A 20596-nucleotide genomic window follows, 5' to 3' on the forward strand; every position below is an offset into this window, starting at 1 on the left:
TATAAGACAACAGAAAACAAGAATCTCAGTAGAAGAATCATCACCCCTTAAAATGATCTGGTTATGACACATTTCTTTCCACGGACTCAAAGGAGGACTGTGTGCTTCTACTGGATGTCTCTACAGAGACTGCATGCTGTCATACTTGGGGAGGATGCTGGCTGGGGATACCAGACCTAACCTTTGCAGAGCTTGGCTGCTAATATGGTATATTTACCAGCTGGGAGCCTGTTGTCTTCAAGGTCACCTTTCAAATTCTAGCCTGCTTAGTATTCCAGGTCTTGCTTATATGACCTTAACACTGGCAAGAAAGAGCAGGTAGTGTGCAAAGCCCTGAATGACGCAAGCTGAGCACAGAAGAATGTGCTAGCAACCTGAACTCAAGTTAGGGCTCCAGGAGTTATGCCTCCAGATAGCCCAGGTTAAACACACAAACGAAAATGAGGTTTGCAGAATGGGTTCCTGTCAAGTTGGGAGCGTAGGCCCCAGTGCCTTGCATCTATCCCAGCTCCCAGGCCCGGTCTGGAATCCAAATCCCAGCAGACCACTCCCCAGGGTACTTAAGTGGTCTCCAGAAAGAGGAGCTCTTCTTCCCGGGGGGGGGGGCATGTTCCCGCAGTCCCCCTTGGGGCCACCCGAGAGTGCAGATCTCCCATTAAACCTGGATATTTCTTAATTTGGCTTGTTTTGATTTGGCTTGATTGGGAATTTCTGCGTCGGCAGGGAGCTAATATGAGAAAATATTCCTAACAGTTACAACATCGCAGGGCTAAGAGCAAAAGGCCTTTGTTCAGGAAGTACATGGGGCTAGGGACAGGTTATGGAACCTCTCAAAAATGGGTCTTAAGCCACTGTAGCTTGTTTCAAGAGACTTTATGAGAAATTGACGAAGAGTAGTCCAGAATGACCGTCCTTTTGTTTATGAAGACACACAACGGTTTGGGGTCCATCATCTGGAAAACTGTCTGTTCAGAGACATCACTTGTCTGGCTTGAGAGAAGCAAGTCATGATCACACTTCTAAGACAAATCTCAGAAACAAGCACAAATTCACCCTGAAATCAAACGTTCTTTGCTTGATTGCTTTGGCTTTGCCTGGAGAACAGAATCTGAGAAGCCCTGGGTTTCCTGGTGTTCTTTCCTTGCAAAAAATCTGAAGTCAGTCAGTAAGCTCATTAAGGTAGAGCAGGGAAAAACACCAACTGATTTACATCATAACTGGGTTCTCCAGCCCAGGGAGGCCTCAGCAGAGATCCAGGAGAAGGGAAAAACACCAACTGATTCACATCATAACTGGGTTCTCCAGCCCAGGGAGGTCTCAGCAGACATCCAGGAGGCGTCCCTGACATCTCCCAACATACACAGGCAAGAAATAAGTCCACCAATGATTTTTAATTAAGTACAAAAGTGAGAATTCAGAGACTCTTGTTATTACGGACTGCTTCACAGTAAAAGTAATTTCACTGGGCACCAAAAGTTCTTAAATACTAACTAAAATGGTTAGAAATATAACTACAGCTAGTTTCCTAATACACTGTTTTTAATAAATGTCCCTATTTCCCGGACCCAGACATCATTTCTTCAGAAGAAAACATTTCTCACCATGGCAGAAAACAATTTAACTAAGTAAAAAATGGACTATTTAGGATGTACACAGCCACAATGAAGTATGTCTTTATAAAACAGCAGATTTGGGTCTCTGTCTCCTCTCATCGCCTGATGAAGGTTAATATTCAGGAGGATGCCTATATGTTTTTCTTTGGGTTCTCCTTCTTATTTAGCTTCTCTAGGATCACTAATTATAGGCCCAATGTCCTTTATTTATGGCTAGAAACCAAATATGAGTGAGTACTCAGGCGATGAAAGGAGACAGAGACAGAGACCCACATCAGAGCACCGAACAGAAATCTCAAGGTCCAAATCAGGAGCAGAAGGAGAGAGAGCATGAGCAAGGAACTCAGGACTGCGAGGGGTGCACCCACACGCTGAGACAATGGGGATGTTCTATCGGGAACTCAGCTGGCCTGAGTCTGAAAAAGCCTGGGATAAAACTGGACTCGCTGAACATAGCAGACAATGAGAACTACAGAGAACTCAAGAACAATGGCAGTGGGTTTTTGATCCTACTGCACGTACTGGCTTTGTGGGAGCCTAGGCAGTTTGGATGCTCATCTAACTAGACCTGGATGGAGGTGGGTGGTCCTTGGACTTCCCACAGGGCAGGGAACCCTGATGGCTCTTCAAGCTGAGGAGGGAGAGGGACTTAATTGGGGGAGGGGGAGCGAAATGAGAGGCGGTGGCAGGGAAGTGACAGAAATCTTTAACAAATAAATTAATAAATAAAAAATAAAACAGATTTTACAGAGATGGGAAATTTGCTTAAGTGGTGGGAGGGAAAACTGGATTCACCCTGCTTCGACAAAGTGTGTTATGCCAGCGTGTTTAAAGTGGTGCCCCAGAAAGGCTCCCCATTTTTTCCGTGTAATAACCTGTTTTGAACATGATGAATTTGTGTTGTTTTTCCTCATTCATGTTCTCGGAGATTTTCTGCCTAAAACCACTAATTAATGTCATAAGAATTTATCACTATTAGAAATGTAACGCTCACACAAAACCCTTAATATAAATTGCTGCATTCTAAACCGGGTGACAGGAGCAATAATATCAACTGCAAAATAATTCTGGGTGGCGAGATCTTAAAGGGGAAGTTTATTGTTTTATTCCTTCTTGCTGTCTGTCTTGCGCCTATCACAGTTCCTGACGTGTAGTCTGTACTCAGAAAACATGAACATATAGTAGGCATATAGGACTTCTGAGGCTTCTCATTATACTGCTTGCCACCAACCTTCAAAACAGGATTCATTTTAAGCAAAATTTTTGAAGGAGAGAATTTTGAATTCATTTAATTCTAGTTATAATAGTTAATATTTGTTAAATATTTCACATGTAAAAACTAAGCTAGAGACTTCATAAAATTGAGTAAACCATTGAATATGAGCTATAACTCATTTGCTGTCATAATTACACAGATGGGGAGTTTGATCCATAAGGGAGCTAAGAAACTAGCTCATTTCCCTGTGGTTGGGGAACCACCCTTCATAGGTGGATTTCTCGGACACAGCTGTGAGAAGTTAGGCAGTTTCCAGGCACATCTGTTCAACAGACCATAGATAAGCTGGTTCAAATAAATTAAATCATTTTTATCAGAACGTTAGGAGAGTTTTCTTATGGAACATGGGATGAGTAGTTTTATGTAAACAACACAAGCTAGAGTTATCTGATGGAAGGGGACCTCAACTGAGAAATACAGAAGATCCAGATGTTAAGGACTGATGGAGGAGCACCCATCCCTGGAGTGGTTCTGGGTTCTATAAGAAAGTAGGCTGAGTAAGCCACCGAGAGCAAGCCCCTAAGTCCTGTCCCTCTAGGGCCTCCGTGTCAGCTCCTGCCCCCAGATTCCTGCCCTGCTTGACTTCCTGCTTTTGATAACAAATGTTCAATAGAAGTGTGAGTGAAATAAATCCTTTCCTCCCCAAGTTCCATTTGGTCATGGCATTCCATCACAATAGTGAACCCCAACTAAGACTGAAAACTACAGATAAAACTTAGAACAGCACTTTTTATCTAAGACCTGTTTAAAAAAGAGAGATCTCAGGCTCTGTTGAAGCACACACTGAAGATGATGTTAGTCAGTACATGTGGTGTTTCACTGCGAAAATGAGCAGTGATTCCAAGTGATACAGATGGAGAGACTTGTCAAGAGAGTGTATACACGTAGAAACCTCTTCCCTAGGCCAGCACGTGTAAAGATATAGGCATTTCTTCCTCTTTAACATCCCTCAGCAACAGGGAGGCAGCAGTGTCACTCCAACATGGTTTCCACAGTAACAGACTGTTATGGCCCTTTCAACTGCATAACAAGAACCCATTTTAAACTTGTATGGTAAGTTGTGCATCAGTACCAACAGATTAATGATCACAGAAGCCTGCTGGAAAGACTTGCCATTGTGTTCTTCGGGACCAGCCTGCCAGGGCCAGTCCATTCATCTGTCTATATGTCAGCTGTAGGAACTCAGATTTGCAGCTACATTCCACTATAGCCAGATATTATTTCCGAATGCTAGCAACGAATTTCTGGAAGAAAGACCTTGGTACAAGGCTCTACCTCAATCTAACTGCGACAAGTGAGAAAGGACTGGAGGTTAGTAGTCCAGGAACAGAGATGCTGCTGCAAGCTGCAGCTCACAAGGAGGGGGTCCCTCTTCCAGGCATTCCTTCCCACTGCATATGCAATACAGAATACAACTCTTATCTTCATCTCTTCTTTGGCTCATCAAATCCTGAGTTTACATTTCTCTCATAGTATTCTCTCCTTCAATGTCACTGTCACTTGAGACTTACGACAACCATGGGTAAAGTTATTATTAGACTTCAGTGGTAAGTAGCTCTATCCCTAACATCTGCCTCCACTGTTTGTAGTGTTGGGTGCCTGTATGGGTAGATGGTAATATTACCAGTGCTCAGTGATGCCTGTCCATGCCAGTCTAAGCAGACTATGAGAGGTTGCTACCCTTGATTAGCGTTGTCTGCACAGGAAACAGAGAAGCAGTCTAGGGTTAGGGTTTGTCAGGATTGATCCTTGTTCCAACCCTCATTTACAAGTAACAATTCAGAGGCTGACACAACAGATATGAGCCTGTCTCTTGTTGTCAAACTAATTAAATGGCTGGGCCTGGACTGGAATTTCTAAAATCCCATTGCTCCTGTCAGTGAGTTTTCAAGGCATCATACTGGTATATGATTAAAAAGCAGACAATCTTGGATAGGCAGACAGGTTTCTGAGTCTGCATCTTTTGTGTCTCTACTGCCCACTTGGCAGACACAACTCTAGTGATGACATATACAGGAGCCAACATAGTGGCAATCTTAATCACACCGTGACCTTAATGGACCTTGAGGAGAGTGTTGCATTCGGTCTCAGTTTGCAGACACAACTGTCCAAGGCCTTAATCATGGTACTGCGAATGCCAGTTAGCTGAGAGAAATTGCATGTGCAGATTTGTTTAATATGTAACATTTATTGAGAGTGTGCCATGTGCCAAGTGTTCCTTCTAGTACTTTACATACGTTAAACTATTGGATCTTAATCACAAACCAATGTGCTATTAAGATCATTTGCAGTTTCTCAGAGGAAACTGAAGCCCAGAAAGGTTAAATAATCTGTTCAACATCATACAGCCGAATTCTGTGTTGGATAGTTTTAAATGTCAAGTTGCCATAACCTATAATCACCCAGGGAAATGGTCTAAAGTGAGAAATTGTTTAGATCAAATTGGCCTACGGGGAATTTCTTTCCTTGGCAATTGATGCAGGAAGAGCCGGGCCTTTATGGACATCACATCCCCTAGGCTAACCACTGAGCTGTGGAAGAGTGAAGAAAGCTAGTAAGCATGCCAGTGAGCATCTTGGGAGCATTCATTTCTTAGTACTTTTGACTTTGCCTATGGTATGACTAGGTGCTTCAGTCCCCAGTTTGCCTTCCATGAAATGATGGACCATAGCTTGAAATTGTCAGTCAAGTAGACCCTCTTCTCCCCAAGCTGTTTTTTCATCATGGTATTTTTTTTTTATATCACAGATGCAGAAGCTACAAAAGTGACATGGCTGGATTCAAACGTGAGGACATTTGACCCAATTGTTTACCCTCTTGAATGCACTCTCTGAGGCATATTTTGTGTTCAGGTTTATCAGAATGCCTAACTGAATATGCAAAGTAAAGATGATGCCATTTGTCTACAAATTAATAAGGCACCAGTAAGGGCTCACCACAGGGTGGTTTGAAATTTTATTATTGGCATTCCCCATGCTTCCTTAAATTAATCTACCTCGGTGTGAAGAAAATGTATAGATTTTTAAAACACTTGCATTTTTCCATAAAACTTTCAAGATGGTAAGAACAAAGTCACTCAGAAATGACAACCACAAGACCCGAAGAAAAAGTGGCATAGAGGCAAAAATAGCATTGATGTTCTCTAGTCTACGAGGAAACCTCAACTCAGCTTACGGTAACTGAAATTCAGGGCTCATTTACAGGGATATTTCCTGATAATTTAAGCCCGACAAATGACAAATGAGTAAAAATAGATGAGATATTGTTTTACGAAATACTAAAAGTCAATCAACAATGACGTCCATACAAGCTCTTAAGTGGAGGCAAACAGGCCTCAGAACAGGACAGCATCACCAACAGAGGAAGCTCCAGAAGTCCCCAAGTGGTTATGGTTAGTCACACCACACACATGTCCACACACATCTAGCTAGGAACTAGGACAAAGGTGCTGAAGTTCTTAACTTTCCATCCAGAAAGAAAGGACTACGATGGGAATTGGCTGCTTCAAATTACACCATGCATAATGTTCATGGGTCTAGCTACTGAGGAACTTGGGACCAGTGCCCTGTGCGCCAGAACTTTTGTCTCTTCCCAGTGTTCTGGTGGATGCGAACTGAGGGAATACTGGAACACACTAGCATGCCTCAGCCTTAGCATGTGCAAACTCCATTAAGGCGCTGGTAGGAGGTCCCATGCCAGAAACCATCAGAAACACTTTCACAATGGCAGCAGTGGTTTTAACGGAAGGTTTCCCTCAGAACAGAAGACTGCAATAAACCAGCACTGCGAATCACTGCTATAGATACAACACCCAGATACAAGAAAGAAAAGAGAAATTTATGACCTTTTTAATCATAAATACATCTCTATCATCTGCTTTCTTTGTACGACTCCATCATCTTCCCAAAGAATCTTTAGAAATTTTCACAGCTCTTCAGCGCGGCTGAGCTTGAGTGGAAGGAGGCACAGGGAACAGGGCTCAGAGTGGCTTCAGGGATGGCCAGCACACTGCATCTCAGGCTGTCTCTGCTCCCCCCCCCCCAGCCATTAACAGCAGGGATGCAGTATCATCATGGCAGGCTTTAATTGTGTAGCTTCTGATTGTACACCTCCCTCCTTTCATCAAAGCTCCTAATTTTTTGATGTAATTATGAATAAACAGCACTTCAAAAATCCTCTCCCAAGTAATCCTATCTACTCAAACACCCAAAGCCACTTCTTGTAGGTGACACAAAACACTTGCCATTGTTTAACTGACAGCCTGCTCTTTGGAGTTTGTATTTACGTAGGAGTCAAACAGCTCCCCTCTGTTGATGGTTGTGCAGTTTTCCCCTTAGCCTAAGTCTTTGTAATCTAATGATGTTAGGATCCAGGCTCAGCACCCAGGAACTCCCCCCCCCCCCCCGCTTAAGTTCACTGCAGTTCCTATACATAGCAAGGCATGTTTGCTGCAGACACCAGGAGTCCCTAGAGGCTGAGTTGCCCTAGCTACCAGAGGTCAGAAAGGTGCTGTGCCCCTCCTTCACCTCCCTCTACAGCAGGACTGAAGTCACATTGTGTGCTTACCCATCAGAAGGCTGACCTTGGAGCTTCAAAATGTTTCAAGCCTAAAACTCTCAAATAATCTCTTCATGCTGTTTTCTGAAGAACGCTGCTCAAAACAGGCTCAAATGAGAGTTTGGTCGCCAGCTAAATCCTCTTCAAATCCTAGGGAGCCAATAACTTTATAGCATTTATTATGCTGGAGGTTTTGCTATTGTGCGGTTTCCTTTCACTTCTAATAGAGTTGACATCAAGTGTTCACTGGGCCTTTAAAATACAAGGAAATTGGAATTAAAGAGGGACAAGAGGTAACTTTGGATTTCTTCCTTTTATAGTTTTCTTTTCATTTTGAGTAAAGTATAATTGCATCATTTTTCCCTCCCCTTTCTCCATTGACCTGCTCCTACGTGTTATTATTAATATGCACTTACATATGCTACATATATGTTTTGCTGTTATTTTTCTATGACTCTGCCCTGTCATTTATCTCGAATGGACCCTTTGCAAGCGGCCATGAAGAATAGGTCCCGTGAAGGGCTCCACAGTACTTCAGTGCTTCTCAGAAAGGATATTTCTCTCCGTAGGCTACAATTAATAATGTCTGGAGAGGTCTTCATTGCAGCAGCTGGAGAGTTGTGCACTAAGGATGAAGAACAGGCACGAAACTGCTAGATACTTGAAAGTGCATGGGCATTCAGATAGAACAACATTATTGAAGTTAACGTGCTAAAAGGATTTGGGCTGAGAAATTCTAAGATGGTCTTCAGCAACACATACCTTCATATAGCTGGGCCCCAAAAGGTATAGCCGGTGCCTATGACAGGAGGGAGCATGTTTTCCTTTGGGGATGGCCACTCTAATCATCCCTCAGTATCCCAGAGGTGCCATGATCCCAGTTTGAAGTTGTGAGTTGTCCAGAGGGGATTATTCAGCTTCCCCCGGGCATAAGCACAGTGCAGAGACTTTCCTGTTGCTCTCTTTCATCTCGAGCACATTAACGTGGATGCAAAGGTCATCTCTGAATTTTAAATAGCCCATGATAAATCTGTATGAGCCCCATTTGTTCTCCTGAACTTGCTAGATTAAATGAATACAATTTAATATTCTATAGGACAAGGTCTCCCTTCATGGCTGAATGAAGGGGTAAAGAGTGATTTACATCCATACTCATTTGCCACATTATCTACTCTGTGCCTGGGTCTTAGGAATACCAACTGTCGTTCCGGCCATCTCCACTGGTTTGGGAGAAGCTGCCATTCCCTATGAAGGCCGTGCAAGGAAGCAGCAATGAAGACCAGCACTGCTGTTTGCACTGTCCCTCACCTTGCTTTTTATTTTCCCCTTGAAATCTCTGTAATTCTCCAGGTGATTCCCTTCAGATTTCCTAGAAGAGATGGTATTCTAAGCAGATTACCCCCAAATGCAGCTCTGAATAAGCATCGGGTGTTCTAAGAAGATTACCCCCAAAAAGAGTTCTGCATAAGCATGGGGCTTAACTTACTTTGAAGATCAAATTATTTTTTTAATACTACTATCTTGTGAGGTAGTATTTCTCTGACAATTAAGTATTCAAGCGATTTACTGAAATTGAATAATGATTGCTTGTTTATTAATGTAGATCTAAGCTACATTTTCCCAGTTCTGTTTTGCTCCATGTATAGGAAATAACACAAGAAAGGGTGTGGATTTGGGTGTGGAAGAAGTGGGAAGTATTTTGGATGAGTTGTGAGAGGGGAAACCACGATCAGGATTTATTGTGTGAAAACTATCTGTTTTCAATACAATTAAACTCATAGATGAAAAAGGGTACCCAAATGTTATATAACATCCAACATTTTTTTGAGACTCTTTGATATTTTACTCATACTGACAATGAAAGGGACATGATTTTCATTTTTACCTAATTCATAAACCTGGAAAGAGAACAAGAGTGTGAGAACTGATTGGAAATGGGTAGAGAAGAAACTTGGAATTCACAGCTGACTCTCAAAACTGCAGCCCTGTGAGCAGAGAGTGTAATTTACAAAGCTGACTGCCTCTTTTGCAGGGTTTCTCAGCCCTGGTGACCTCCCTTAGGTCAGTGATGTCTAGAGACTGCACATTAAGCTCCTCAGGGGAACTTCACCTCGGGTGGGAATTTGTCAGAAACACAAATTACCAGGCTTCTCCACAGGCTGCTTTAGCTAATAAGATCACCTGGTGATTACCAGGCTGATGCATGACTTGGGTTCCTCAGTTAACTCTCTTATTAATGTTGAGAGTTACTTGTTATCTCTTACACTACATAACCAAAGGCAGGAGGCTATTATTTATAGCTGACTGAAAAAAAACTCAAGACATCCAATATTTTGATATTGGCTATCTACATGTCTACATCGCAAAGAACCAATAGACGGGTTGAACTTGAGGCCTTCCCATGGGAGACACAATTTTTAAGATTCCTCTTTTTCAAATGATTTGGGGACAGTGTGTGTTTAGTTTTTTTGTGTGTGTATGTGTGTGTGTACAGTTAGTATACTTGATAATAAAATATGTTTTGGTCAGATTGATCCCAAGATACTAAACTTAAACCACAACCATTCAAGTGCAGGTGAGACAACAGACCCAGGTCAGAGATCAGAGGCAAACATAACGACTGTGGACAGGAACTAAGATATCTCAAGTCCTGATAATGATCCATGGGAAGAACTGGGTTAAACAAAGACCTGTTTCATAGGCACATGCTATCAACACTTGGATGCTATGTCTGAACCTGTGTCTATCAGAGGGAAGAAATACAAAACCTTCTGTCTTCTGTATGTTTCCCATTTAAACAATCACTTAAGAGGCAGACTTTTCAAAGAAAGATGTAACAGGAAATCTCAAGACCCTCTGAACCCTAAATACCATCAAACTCCCAAACAAAAGATGTACAAATATCTGGAGACTATGATCTCACATAGCAGTTATGAATCTTTTACAATCCCCTCTATAATAATAGCATGCATCTTGGAGTAGCTGATGTATCTCTGGACTGGTTTTGGAGGTTAATTGAACTAGTTTATATTCCCTGGGTGGTAATCATACATCTGCCTCTGTAGACCAGCCTATTCCTATGGACATTCAGGGCTGCGAGGCTCCCCTAGCCACCTGCTTGGTCTGATACTTGCTACCTTACTTCTGGCTAATCATCGGCAGAGTTCAATAGTTCATACTTTATGCAAGTTTTCTCACACAGTTGACTTGCATGAGGTATGATAATCTTCTTCTCATGAGACTAAATCTCCTTAGCTCAGAAGTCATCTTCTCTTATGTTCCTATCCACCAATACTAGGTCCAGGCCACAGTAGTACCAAAAATACACTTCACAAAACTGAATGGAAGGTCGCAGAGCTACACAGCACACAGAGATGCAAAGTCCCTTCTAGAGTCACTCTTTTGAGACAGGGGCATCCAGATGCAGTCTGCTTGTAGCATACACAGCCCTTTGTCTAGTGAGGAACACAGACTGATAGCAATAACAATGTCTAATACATAGTGAGAGCTCTACCAAATGCTAGCCTGGTGATGAAGAGTGAACACATTAGACAGAAATAAAGCAGGTGTTCTGAAGCTGTAGAGAAAGGTCCCACCATCCTTTCCTATTTCTGTTGGCTTGAGCACAGGTTGGTCAGCTTGCATCTCTCTGCAAGCCCTGGGAGGAAGAGCAGTTCCCCTTCATCTGAGTCTGAACATTGAACAGCCTCTTGCTCATCACATGTGAGTATCAAGGAGCTGGATTTGAGTGACCTCACCTGCTCTGTCTGGAACTAGTACAAGCCAAAGAAGACTTTCCAACTGGACAGCCTTTATTTTTTGGCCTAACCTAAATAAAGAACTTGAAGGAAGTCCACAGCCCACTTATTTTTACATGGCTTCAAATCTAGTAGCAGAAAACTCAAATGGGCCTTTTGGCTCAGCAAAGAAATCTCTCTCTACTTGGGAGTCAGTGACATCCATTATGTGCTATAGACTGGAGACCTAGAATATTGGCACAATTCACATTTACGTTTAATCATTTTAATCTTTGCTTATCCTGTAGCACATTTCCAGAACAAAGCAAAACTCTTTAAATTTTATCTCTATCACAGAGAGAATAGAGTTTCCTAGAATAAGCAAAATTTCAGTTTTAAAAATCTAAAACACAAATCTTTGTTTTGTCCTGGTTAGCTATATCTCCTGATTCATTGTTGAAAAATACTGTTTCAAAGTTTTTGCCTCTATTTAACACTAATGATTTTATAAAGACAGAAGAAATTCCCAAAATTAAAACTACTATCAGTGAGTCAATCAGATTCTCCCCACAAGAGCAATATCCTGAGCAAGGAACTCACAGGCTTCAGTGAGCTTGACCCCAAACACTACAAAAATGAAACAAAATAAAGCAATCATAGTGCAGTAAGCAAAATACTTGCTGCATAAGCATGAAAGGACATGGGTTCAATCCACAGCACACACATAAAAAGCTGAGCAGGATAGCATGGACTTGTAATACCAGTCCTGGCGTGATGGAGACAGCTGTATGCCTGCGGCCCACTGGTAAACCAGCAGTGTCTAATTGGCAAGCTTCAGGCTGTTGAAAGACTCTGGTTCAAAAAGGAAAGTAAGACAGAAAGACAGAGAGAGACAGAGGGAGACAGAGAAAGAGAGAGAGAGAGAGAGAGAGAGAGAGAGAGAGAGGAAAGGAAGGAACGAAGACAGGAAGAAGAAAGAATGAAAGAAAGAAACAAAAGAAAGAAGGAAGGAAGAGAAAGAGAGAAAGAAGACAAAAGAAAGAAAAATAAAAGAAAGAAGGAAGAAAGAGAGAAAGAGAAAGAAATAAAACCAAGGTGAACAGTATCTGAAGAATAACACTTGAATTTTGAGTTTAGTCTCAGACCTCCATATGTCTATGTACAAATATAATCTCCCACCCACACAACATATACACACCCATAAACACTTACACACCATCTCCACTCCAACATAAACAAAAAGAGATATGGTCCTAGTTACAGACATTTCTTATAGAGTTCTGCATTTCACTAGCATACTTTACTTGCACTGTGACTTCCATGGTCCATGAGTAATAACTGTGCTGTAAGCAAAGATGTATTCACTTTCCAGAAAAGAAACCTAGGCTTAAAGACATTAATGCACATCCCTGCCATTAGCATAAAGCAGACAGGACATCATCATTTATCATGGGACTTTGCTGAGCTAGGCTGTGTGGTTACATCCTCATGGGACTCCAAAATTCCTCACATCAATCCTTACTCATTGTTCTAGCTTCATTTCCGATGCTGTGAGAAATATCCTTACAAGAAGCAACTTAAAGAAGTTTATCGCAGTTCATCATTCCAGCTTACAGTGGGAGGAGCTTGAGACCTCTGGTCACATTATACCCATAGTTAAGAGCAGAAACAAAATATGCATGCTTGCTTGCTTGCTTGCTTTTGCCCAGTTCAGTTTCTTCACTCTTACACAGTTCAGGATTGCTAAGGAATGGTATTACCCACAGTAGGCAAGGTATTTCTGTATCAGTTAGCCTAATAAAAATAGTGCTCCACAGACAGACCTACAGAGGGAGTCAGTAACTTGTCCAAGAACAGAAAGTTGCTAATACCAGCACTGACTGATTTACTGTGTGTTCTCTGTGATGGTCATAGGGTTTCACATTTATAAAGTACAGGGCATATATCTTAAGCTTATGATTTTGTTTATAGGATTTTGATGTGGGATTTCCCTCTGTATGCTGTGATTACCATTGATAAATAAAGGAACTGCTTTGGGTCTGTAGCAGAGCTATAGGGGAACAAAGCTAGGCAGGAAAAACTAAACAGAATGCTGGGACAAAGGAGGCAGAGTTTGAAGAAACCATGGAGCCACCGCCAGAGACAGATGCGCTGAAACTTTGCTGGTAGGCCACGACATCCTGGTGATGTAAAGATTAGTGGAGATGGGTTAAATTAATATGTAAGGGTTAGCCAATAAGAAGCTAGAGCTAATGGGCCAAGCAGTGACTTAATTAATGTAGTTTCTGTGTAATTATTTTGGGGATAAGTGTCCAGGAACTAACTAGCTAACAAATTGGCATATCAATATGGCCAACTAAATTCACATAAAAACCTGAGAGAGCTTGAAAAGGAATTCTAGACACAAAAGCACACAGTTTAACACAGTTTCTTGTTGTTTGCTGGTAGCGTGACAAAGCTCCTTTAAGAGAGGTTTTCCTGACTCAGTGGTAGCAGAAAAAAAAGCTGGACTGTTTTGAAATATCGGCTTTCTGGGCCTTACTGCCAGTGCAACCTCTGGCACTTTCAGGAGACTAAGCATTTAAATGGGATTTGTGGCAACTTGCTTAATGGCAACATAGAGCAGCTGTGTGCCTAAAAATGGGACTGTGAGCATGGGCTCTCAGGAGCAGCAAACAGCTCCACCATGCTGAACTGGGCAGAACAAGCAGGCAGGGACCTATTTCCCCTAGTAATGTGGCCACTTAAGTTCATAAGAAGGGCTTAGCATTTTAAGAAGCACTTTTGGACAGTAAAAAATTACAGATGCACAATAGGACAGATTCAGACATAAAAGACCTCTAAATGGGTCACAGTGTTGGATAAATGTATGTAGGCTTGGGAGAGAGAAGAAAAGGGTATAGAGAGTTATAAAAAGAAGTAAATGGTTTTGAAAAAATAAAACAAAGTCTTTAAAGAGACAGAGTACAGATAGTCATAGATTACAAGCAGTAAAGAAAAATAAGTCACAGAAAAACGGAAAATTCACAGAGAGTCTGGAATATATATATGTATTACATGTGTGTGTGTGTGTATATATATTATATATATATATATATATACACACACACACACACACACACACACACACACGTGTGTGTGTGTGTGTGTTTTCTTTGAATTTTTTGACTGCAGAGAGACATTTGATTCCAGGGATTGGTAAGCTAAACAAACATATATACTTTAAAGGTATTTTGATTTCAAAATATGAATCTAAGGATATGTTGCTTTGGAAAAGAGGTTCTTCTTTTGTTTCCACGGAGAATGAGAACCTATGGATTGCCTCGAGACTAATGTGGTTTGATGAACCAAGACTCCCTGAAAGGTTGCCTTGAGCCTCCCCCAAAAAATTACTTCACCCAATAAACAACAGGAAGCAGTTTGGAGAAAACTATGCCCATATTCCATAATATTGTTTACAAATGTTTGTTTTTAGTGGATATGCTATAGAGATTTGCATTGGTATAAACCTTGATACCAATTTAACGTCAATTTTGTTAAATGTATATTTCTGTTCTTGATTAAGATATTATTGTGTTTGTGCAGCTCATTTACAAATGTAATGTAATAGATTTTCATCTATAATAGCCAAGCTTGTAATAATGTTAATTAGGTTTTCTAGATATATAGAGATATACTTCAGTTAGGTATTCTTCATATCTTTCAATGACCTTCAGAATATGGCATTTAAAATGTTTTAAGAACTTAGAACTTTTCCTGGCAGTGAGAAACATCTGCTCCTGGCAACACCAATTACTTCAAGAGGATAATGGGCATCAAAGAGGAGTTGGTTAGCCTTTTGGACAAGAAACTGCTCTTGCCTGGACTTATTGATGAACTGGGCATGCAGGACCCACAGAGAAATGACTGCTGAACTTGCCTAAAGGTGAGACAATCTTTTGGGATTCCTGCTTCATAAAAGAGTATGCCAGGCCTTCTGCAGAACACAGAAAAAAGTTACTGACAAACTGCCAATATAGGCGGAACTGTCTTTGAAATTTTCTGCTTGATGGAAAAGTTTGATAGATACTATGGGTCTGTAGGCTGAAGATTGGATGCTCCAATGGTACAGAAGAACTGTCAATTCTAGAGTTTTGGAAGTTGCTTACAATGCACTTCCTGTTTACTTAGGTAATATTATATGTTCTGGAGTCTTTGATGGAGTTGAAGAATTTATTGTTGTAGTTTTCCTTAGTTATGATAAAAGATAAAGTAGATATAAATATTGTAACTAATTATTGCTTGATATATGTTTTGTTATATGTAATTTTACTATGTTAAACTTAAAACCTTCCTTTTCACTTAAACAGAAAAAGGGAGGTGATGTGGGATTCCCCTTTGTATGCTATGAATATCATTGGTTAATAAAGGAACTGCTTTGGGATTATAGCAGAGCTATAGGGGAACAGAGCTAGGCAAGGAAAACTAAACAGAATGCTGAGGTAGAGTTTGGAGAAGCTATGGAGCTGCTGCCAGAAACAGACACGCCAAAACTTTGCTGGTAGGCCCCAACCTCCTGGTGATGTACAGATTAATGGAGATGGGTTAAATTAATATGTAAGAGTTAGCCAATAAGAAGCTAGAGCTAATGGGCCAAGCAGTGATTTAATTAATACAGTTTTTGTGTGATTATTTCAAGGCTAAGTGGCTGGGAACTAACTCATGTCCTCCATACAAGAGGATTTTTGTGATAAAAAGAAATGAGTGTAATAATCATAATAACTGAATAAACAAGATACATTATTTTCTTATATTATGTCTGAAAACCAAGGCATGCTTTGCATTTCTTTGGGAAAATTAGACAAGTTAGATGAAAATGTCATTCTGGGCACATTTTTTAAAAATCTCTGGCAAAGACAGAGAAATTATGAATACAATTAAGGTTCTTATTATGCAATGTAAGCCACATTATGATAATGTAAGGCTTTCTGAAAATTCATGAGCATAAAAGAAAGTAAGCACAATGCACCCAAGGTCTAGTCAAAGTTCTTCACACCAGATACATATTGTCTGTGATAGCCATCCTGTATTTTAAGAATGTGTGTGTATATAGTTGGGCACACATGTGTGTGTGCGCGTGTGTGCACACACACATGTGGCCATGTGTATGTAGATGGCAGAGGATAACCTTGAAGGCTATTCTTCAGCCACACTGTCTATGTTATTTTTGAAACAAGGTCTATCACTGGCCTGGAACTCATTAGGCTAGAATGGATGGCCAGCGAGGTCAAGGTCTGCCCAAAAGAAGTATTTTTCTTTTTCAACTCTAAGTAAGGTCAGTAGCAGCTGAACTTGTCCCTTTGTAGAGTCTTTTAACTCAAAAGAGGGGCATTGGGTCCTCTGGTGACTGAAATGACAACAGGTCAGGAAGCAATCACATAATGTTGAGTGTGAAGCATCAAATGTCACTCACAACTCTTTTGTCGACATTTTCCTTTGCTTTTCTCCCTCCTCCTTCCCTCTCCTTTCTCCTTGTTAAGTCTGTAAAGTCTTTGAATTCATTTTTCTCCACATTTTATAGTCCACAGAAGTGGACCAGGACGTCTTCTTGGAGTAATACAAGGACGTAACCCTCAGGTATATGGGGATGGTCTGTGCTTTGTGCTCCACAGATGACGAGCCAGGTTCCTTTATCTGAGCTCTGGCCTTCTAGCATATGTATGCCTCAGCCAGTCACTGCCAGCTGATACCACCTTTCATTTATGATGAAACAGAGGTCAAGTCCTGACCAAATACTTTTAAGACCCTTGAAATATGCTTGAATATTGACTGACTGACCCAGAAGTAGGATTATAAAAACAAACAAACAAACAAAAAAACACCAACCTTCAAAGTTTGTGAACTAGAACTTAATATTTACAGAGAACATAATGGCCACTGAATCTTTCTCTTTTCACAAATAAGGTGAATAATTACCAGTCCCATCAAGGCTCCTGAGGAAATCTCTCCACACCAACAAGCATCAACCAAGCCCAACGCTGACCAATGTTAACCCACCTGCCTGGAGCAACGTGAATTCCATTATTCTCAATCTCAATTAATTCGAACTCCATCCATCACGTTCTCCCTGAGGGCTCGATGTCTTTGCTCAGATCTAACAGTGACATAGTACAGGAGAGCAGTAGCATGCTGCGGTTGACTCCACCAGAGCCACGGTCCAGTGGGCATCCTGGTCAGGACACACTCAGTCACACCACAGAGCCACGGTCCAGTGGGCATCCTGGTCAGGACACACTCAGTCACACCACAGAGCCACGGTCCAGTGGGCATCCTGGTCAGGACACACTCAGTCACACCACAGAGCCACGGTCCAGTGGGCATCCTGGTCAGGACACACTCAGTCAAAGTCTGCACTGCTCTGATCAGTGTGCCTTTGCAAGGTGCACTTAACAAATTCAGTTCTTATTATAACCGTTAGAAACCTTCTGAGAAAAAGGTCAGGTCAGAAATCAAATTTTGCTGATTTTTGTGCAAATATTCAGACACAGACATGGGAAATTCTTTGGAACACTGACACTTGATTGATAGAGAACGTAGGGATGAAAATCTCTGAGCTTAGACTTCAGCCTTTTAGGGGTTCATTTACAATAAGCTGGAGTGAGGTTAAGCAAGGTAGAAGGACCTAGAACTAGAGACCTTACAATGCTAGCTCTCATAAAGAACCCAGCATAGGCCAACTACCCTGCTCTCAAGGAGAGGAGGCAGCTGACCATCCAAGTGGTCCTGGACCACATGTTTCAATGAGCGGAGCAAACCTGCAGCTGTTTTTTTGTGTTGCTTCTGATTCTTACTACATCAGTTCACCTAGATGTCAGGTGAGATTAAAACACTCCAAGTAGACAGGAAAAGCATTTACCTTGACAAAAACTACTCCTAGAGAAGAAGACTCTGTCTTCTGGACAACAAAATAGAAAAGCCAGCATCATCAAGGGCCCGACAACACATGTAAAATTGTACAGCGAATTTTAATTCAGCCAATCTTGCACTTACCTGTTTTGATATTGATGGCAAAAAAGTTCTGTGGGTTTCCACTTGTAATCCTATAGGTCAGTTTTTCATTGGAACCAGAGTCAGGATCTTCAGCTTGTATCTGAATGACAGACACATCCTTGGGAGAGTTCTCCATGACAACAGGATAATAGATGGGTTCCGAGGTCAGTGGGGCATTGTCATTCACATCTTCAACTTCTATGTAGACCTCAATGGTGGAATAGAGAGGGACCACGCCCCTGTCTGTGGCATACACTGTCAGCCAGTACGACCCTGTTGTCTCTCGATCAAGAATGTCAGCAGCTGTGATGACTCCTAGGGAGAAAACACAGAGCACATGACAGCTTAAGCAAAGGAAGGCAGCTAAGTGAGTCACCCAGAATTCCTGAGGGCAGCACAAATAATCTTGGCGTATCGAAGAAGATTAGCAAATGCATAATATAAGATTAAATAGAGATGTTACTCTTTACATAAGGAAACGATTTTCTGCAGAACTCAACTGTATATTTACTTATCAACTCAAATTACACTTACTTTGCATTTCCAAGACAGATATGTAAGATACATATGTGCTCGTGTGTATGCACACATACCTTCTCCACATGCACATAGACTATATGAAGGAATGAGGGAATAAGAAGACAGTTGATCACACACACACACACACACACACACACACCACATACACGCAAGAGATAAAATGAAAGAATGAGAAGACAGTGGGTCTCTCTTGATCTCTTTCTTACACACACACACACACACACAAACCACATACACACACACAAACCACACACACAAACCACACACACACACACAAACCACACACACAAACCACACACACACACACCACACACACACAAACCACACACACACACACACACACTACATCCACAGACGAAATGAAGAAGTGAGAAGACAGTGAATTAAGAGACAAAATAAGTCCCATCTTGCAAGCCAATCTCTCTATTTGATGTGACGCTGAATTGATTTCATACAAAACAAACACTCTCCTCAGGTAAATTATTTTATCTACTCATTTACAGGAATCAAGTAGACCCTTCAAATATTTTCTTGTCTGTTAGATTGGAAAATGTTTTACCTGCAAAGATAGAAGCCTGCACCATACTGTTTTCCCGAAGAATCAAATGTCACAGCTATTCTGCAACAGTCAGGGAAGAAGCCATATCAATATACTGTCTAAATGAGCTTCATCTCCCTCAAGGACTCTCTGAGAGAGAGGCTCATGGGCAATCATTTTAAATTAGGTGGAAAAAAGTCACCTAAACTACTTTCTCGTGGCTTTCTTATTTCATAGTTGAAACAAAAGCCAAACAGAAAATCAAGTAACAACCAGAGATACCTAAAACGCAATACTGTGCTTTCTTATGCCACACCACAGCCATCACCTCAGTAGCCAAGCCACAGAAAGCTATCACAGGGATAGGGCCTGAGCACAGTTACTATTAGGAAAAACCAGATGCCCGCTTAGGACATCTCAAAATTAGTTAGGATGCTCTTACAAGGTACAGGGTTCACTAAACCCTCAAGCTACAGAAAGTCCCTGGAAAAAGCCTCAGGAGCCGGTTCCCCAGAAACCCTTTCAGCTCCTTCATTCTTCCTGGCATTTTTGTCTCCTTTGGCATACAATTTGACCTGCAGAGCCTGTGAAAACAACGCTCAGGTATTGCCACTGGAAAGGGAGAGAGCATCTATACAGACCCAGGTTGGCATAGCCAATGACAAGTGCCCCTCAGTACAGGTGGAATATTCAAAAAAGATGAGGCAGCTGATGTTGCAGCCTCAGCACCAAAGTTATTCACTGCAAAGAATTTGTCACAGTGATGTGCTGGAAATAGAGCTCACCATAGGCATAATGCGAGATTAAACTAAAATGCCACTTTTTATGTAAGGACATGTTTTTGATAATAAAACCCATGCTAAGAAAAAACATTTTTAACTCTATATTTTTCTATTCTTCTTTAAAACAAATTACTTTTTCCTTATTTTTATCTCATATGCACTCGTGTTTTGCCTGCATGTATGTCCAGATGAAAGCATCAGATAGTCTGGAACTGGAGTTGCAGACAGAAGTAAACTGCCATTTTGGTGCTTGAAACTGAGCCCAGGTTCTCCGGAAGAGCAGCCAGTGCTCTCAACCACTGATCCATCTCCCCAGCCCTGAAAATAATTTCTTAGGAGTTAAATTTATGAGGCAAAAGCATGTTTTGTGTGTTGTACGTGTCTGTGTGCTTGTTCATTCATTGTGGATGTAAGCACTTGCACACATGTGGTGTGTGCATGTGGAAACCAGATATCCACCTTGGGTTTCTTCCCCAAGTGCTAGCCACCTTTTTATCCCTCCCTCCCTCCCTCCCTCCCTCCCT

At 41.4% G+C, this 20596-nt stretch overlaps 1 protein-coding gene across 5 annotated transcripts in view; it reads right to left on the reverse strand.

Moving 5' to 3' along the window:
* The window catches only part of Fat3 (FAT atypical cadherin 3), a 593378-nt gene that overhangs the window by 316736 nt on the left and 256046 nt on the right, over window positions 1-20596 (reverse strand). For all 5 annotated transcript variants that reach the window (XM_026779396.1, XM_026779394.1, XM_026779395.1 and 2 more), the window contains exon 3: window positions 18213-18527. In XM_026779396.1, coding sequence (XP_026635197.1) covers window positions 18213-18527 — 315 coding nt within the window. The remainder of the gene's footprint in view (window positions 1-18212; window positions 18528-20596) is intronic.

The sequence above is a fragment of the Microtus ochrogaster genome, chromosome 5, assembly GCF_000317375.1.
Source record: "Microtus ochrogaster isolate Prairie Vole_2 chromosome 5, MicOch1.0, whole genome shotgun sequence".
NCBI lineage: Eukaryota > Metazoa > Chordata > Mammalia > Rodentia > Cricetidae > Microtus > Microtus ochrogaster.